General features: G+C 49.8%; 1 protein-coding gene across 1 annotated transcript; it reads right to left on the bottom strand.

The window, feature by feature from the left end:
- Positions 1-2,713: 2,713 nt before the first annotated feature.
- On the bottom strand, positions 2,714-4,144 carry LOC135448099 (inositol 1,4,5-trisphosphate receptor-interacting protein-like 1). Its single transcript, XM_064713608.1, has one exon. It carries the CDS (start codon positions 4,142-4,144, stop codon positions 2,714-2,716), a length of 1,431 nt encoding a protein of 476 aa, XP_064569678.1.
- Between the last annotated feature and the right edge of the window lie 685 nt (positions 4,145-4,829).

The raw sequence follows: 4,829 nt of genomic DNA, 5'->3' as shown, positions 1-4,829 counted from the left end.
GTTTGATCCACTAGGTTTTGGTTATGGTAACCAGCCTTATGATCAGGAAGGTTTACAGAGACATAGCACAGGCAGCCCTGGGACTGGTCTTCCCAAGACTGACACTGTACAGGCCAAGCCACTTCTCTGGGAGCCACACATCATCTGCCATTTTTTTATAAATTTCCAAAAAAAAGAGGTCTCAAACATACAATAGCAAATGAAGCCTGGATTAACTGATATCTCTCTTCTCTCAGTGATTTCCTTGTGTTTTTCCCTTGGGCCTGTGCTGCTCTGTAGGATTATGGCATTCCAGAGTCATTGGCATAATGATAACATGACTAAGAAATATGGAGACTCCCCTCTCCACATTAATCTGTGCCAAGAGAATACTGAAGGAAGTAGATAAAGGAGTCACTAACACTGAGTTACATTTTGCTTCTAAGAATTGCCTTCCAGAGGCTGTAGCCATTTTGCAACCTCTTTAATTTTCAGAGAAAACGCCTCCTGTGCCATAATTAAGAGTTTAATATGCCACAGGGTCCTGTTTATCATGATAACGTATTTTGCTAGAGAACAGACAGACTTTTTGCTGGTCCTTTGAATATCTTTCAGCCAGTCCATTAGATGGGGCTGTGATACTGGGGATTTTAATCACAGATATTCATTATTCAGTTATTATCCATTCATTTTAATAAGAAAGCTGCATATTTCCTTTGTTTCACAGGCAGTAAGATATGGTGAGGGATTTCAAAGTGTGGAATAGTTTGGTTATCTTCAATGTTGGCTAGCTACACCCACAAATTTGCAGGGAGAACATCAGGCCCACCTTTCTCTTCTCCTCTTACAGAAGGCATGGGCATCCAAAGCAAAGACACCTGTAAATGAGGCAAGCATCAGAAGACATATGGAAAGCAGTATTTTATCTCATGTGATGACTAATAGCATGTTTCCAGCTGGAACATTGTTTGAGAGCTCTATGCAGCTCTTCAGTAGGAAAAAAAATCTGTGTAATTGTTTTAACAATGGTGCGCAGAGGGCCCTGGAAGTGGAAGATAGCATCAGCATACCATCCCATAAAGAGAGGACATCAGATGTTATGGCAAAAAGTCAGAATGCTCTAGTGACTACCTGATGCAGGAAGATGCAAAGGGCACAAATAACTTCCCTGCAAACTGTTTTGCCTCAAGCAAGAGGAAATGCTGTATGTGGAGCAGAGATTATCACATACAGTATGTATGTGTGAACGTACTTTCATATATGGTGATGGTCCCTTGGACAAAAACAGTACCAAATCATGGAGTTGTTAAGGTTGGAAATGACCTTTAATATCACTAAATCCAACCACCAGCCCAGTGCCATCACCTTGGTCACTACTAACCAATGTCCTCAAGTGCTACATCCAGGCACTTGAAACATCCCTTAAACATTTCCAGGGATGGTGACTCCACCACATCCCTGGGATGCCTGTTCCTACGCTGGACAACCCCTTCCAGGAAGAAACCTTTCCCAAATAACTCATCTAAACCACCCCCATACAGCTTGAGACCATTTCTTCTTGTCCTGTAACATGTTACTGCGAGAAAGGGCCAACCCTTACCTTGCTACCACCTTTCAGGGAGTTGTTGAGAGCAATGAGATTCCCCTAGACCCTCCTTTTCTCCAGGCTGCATACCCCCAGCTCCCTCAGATTTCTGTTTCAGAGCCTTCCCCAGCTCCTATGTGCATGGATGTGCACAGGCAGCCTTTGCCACCCCTGTGCCAGCTGCCCCAGGATGCTGAACCCCACAGCAACAGGCTCCCCTCCTGCTCCTGCTTCAGGCCCATGTCCAAAGACACCATCCAAGATCACAGAATCCTGGAGTGGTTGGGGAGGGAGAGACCTTAAAGTTCATGGGCAGGGACACCTTCCACCAGACCAGCTTGCTCAGATCCCAATCCAGTCTGGCCTTGAACACTTCCAGGGATGGGGCAGCCATAGCTGCTCTGGGCAAACCTGTGCCAGAGCCTCAGCAGCATCCCAATGAAAAGCTTCTTTCTAACATGCAATCTAAATGTCCTCTTTTAGTACAAAACTATTCTGCCTTGTCCTACGCTATTCTGACCATATAAAAAGTCACCCTCTTTTGTTTTTTTATAAGATCCCTTCCAAGTACTGGAAGGCTTCAATGAGTTTTCCCTGGAGCCTTCTCTTCTCCAGGATGAACAGGGAGACTCACAGATGAAGTGTTTTCTCAAATATATTATTTATTGCCATCTTTGTACCCAGTAAAGCTCACAGGAGGAATGGACTCTCTCAAAAAGGGCATTTGCAGGAGCTGCTGGAGGGCAGCAACATTAAATGCCACTTAGCAGTGAGCACAGCTGTGGAGAGTGACCAACTATTCCTATTTCTCCAGTGCAGGAGCATGGACAGTGGGGGAGTGGTAGCCAGGGAATCAGAGAAACCAGAGTCCACCACCTCAGATCTTATACCAAATAATTTCCAACTCTGTGGTAGCTGAGCAACCACATTCCATGCCAACGTGATGCATGGACGCTCAGAGATACAGTGTTCATTCAAACACACCATTTGTTGTAAACTTTACATCAACTAAAGCTCCCAGAAAGTCAAAGTATGGTTAGAATGGTATTGGAAGTATTTTCCTATGAACCTAATGATTCTACTCTTCTACAGTACTACGATTCTATGATTCTGTGATTTTACAGTTCTGTGATTCTACAGCTGTCTCATTCAGAACCCAAAGTAGAAGTTATATTGCAGGTCATCAAACTTCTTCAATGCCTCAGTCTGAGCGGCTGGATCCCGTGCCAGGTGCTGGAAGAGGTTCAGGGGCTGTGCCCCTTGGAAGGCTGGGGGCAAGGAGATCTCCTGGGGCATGTCCTCGTTATCAAAGAAGAAGTGCTTGAGGCGTTTCTCCTCGAGGCAACAGCGCAGGTAGCGCATGGTGTCATCCACCCGCAACAGGAGATACTTGTGCTGCCATTCCGACAGGGGGATCAAGGTCAGGAGGTGCATGACCGTGGTCTTCAAGGCATAGATAGAAAGGCCTGAGCCCTCCAGAATGCGAGCACAGAGCCGCAGGCATTTGAGGTGGCAGCTGTGGGGTGGGGCCTGCATGGCCACATGCCTGAAGAACTTTGCCTCTGCCACAGCGTAGCTCTCCAGCCACGTTGTGCTTGGGGGGAGGTGGGCCTCTGGAGGCTGGCTGCTCAGGAAGATGTCCGAGTCACCTTGCTGCACACTAAATACTGTCTCCACAAAGAGGCTTCTCCCAGAGGCTTTCATCAGCTTCATCTTGCAGGAGCGACAGGAGGGAAGGACCTTCATGCTGTAGCGATGGGACTGAGGCAGCATCGACCAGGCTGAGATCACAAATGTCTGGAACCAGAGGGCAATTTTCTCCCCATCGAGGTAAGGGCCAGTGCAGAGGGTGTGTAGAAGGCTAGCCACCTGATTTCTCTTCAGCTCCTGCTCAGAGTGGTGGAGGAAGCACAGCATGTTCTGGTCAGGCTGTTCCCCGGTGCAGGTGCACACCAGCTCCACGCGGACACGCATGCTCGTCTGTGGCATCTCCCCCGTGCAATCTGGCTCCAGGTGGAAGGCATGCCCACGGGGCGGCTTCAGGGGCACAAACATGCAGTAGACAATGTCCTCCTCCTTATGGGGACTCCATCCTTCACAGGCACTGCCCACCCCAATGACTGGTTCCAGCACTGGGAAGAAGGTGTCTGAAAAGAGGCTGTGGGAGACTTGGAGAAGGTCACTCAGCAGCTCCTGCACCACCCGTCTCCTAGCAGCCAGCTTCGGCACTGACAGCTGGAAGCGTCTTGAAAAGACCCAGGTCATATTCCTATCAGCAGGATTTTCATCCTCACTTTCTTCGCTCTCTGAGTCCCTTCTGTTGTCCACCTCATGGACCCTTTTCCTGAGCCACCAGTAGAGTGCCAAGAGCACAATCAGGGATCCAGCAAGGGCCCAGAACAGGCATTGCTGCACTGCAGTCCAGAGCAGAACTCCCCAGGACCCAAAACTCTGCTCCTCAGTCATGTGGGCCAACTCCTGCATCACCTGAGTCCTCTGCTGGTTGAGGTCCTCATCCAGGTACACAGTGATGAAATGGCGGAGGCATTGCACAAGCCAGAGCAGGAATAGTATGAGCATTATGACCTGCAAGAGAAAGGAGAGGAGTGCAGCAGTGCTGAGAGGGGAGGGAAGGAAGAAAAGAGAAATGAAGGGAGCCGGTAGGGAGGGAAGAAGGGATGGGAGACAGCAGGCAGGAAGAAGAGGGGGCTAGGGAGCTGGCAGACAGCAAAGCCTGTGCCCAGTCCCAGTGGTGGCACTGTGCCCTTTGCAAGGTGCGCCTGGAAGGGGCTGGGCCCTGGATGCAGGGCTGGAAGCACTCTCTTGGGTGTTTGTGGTCCTGCCCTCATCCAAAACAGCATCTGCTGTTTGTGCACACTTGGTGTCATCCATGCTGCCCTGGGGCAATGCTGCTTCCTGCTGCCATTTATACCTGCTCCTCATTGTGACATCCCTTGTGATGTCACTAGCACCAGACACATCATGGCTAGGTCGGCCCACTGTACAATGGGGCAGCATTGCCTACATGCCCCTCGTTGTGACATCCCTCATGATGTCAGGAGCACCAGAGACCTCACAGGCAGGCCTGCCCTGCCCTTCATGCCCACCCCAGCTCAGACCCTCACAATGGCCCAAGGAAATCCACCAAATGCAGATCCACTGCTCCTCTGGGCCTGCTCCAACAGCTCCACATCTTTCCTGTGCTGAGGAGCCCAGGCCTGGATGCAGGGCTCCAGGTGGGGCCTCCTGAGGGCAGAAGCGTCTC

Source organism: Zonotrichia leucophrys, chromosome 5, assembly GCF_028769735.1.
Source record: "Zonotrichia leucophrys gambelii isolate GWCS_2022_RI chromosome 5, RI_Zleu_2.0, whole genome shotgun sequence".
Taxonomy (NCBI): Eukaryota; Metazoa; Chordata; class Aves; order Passeriformes; family Passerellidae; genus Zonotrichia; species Zonotrichia leucophrys.
Note: the sequence above shows the minus strand (reverse complement) of the source record. Positions and strands in the feature narration are given on the sequence as shown.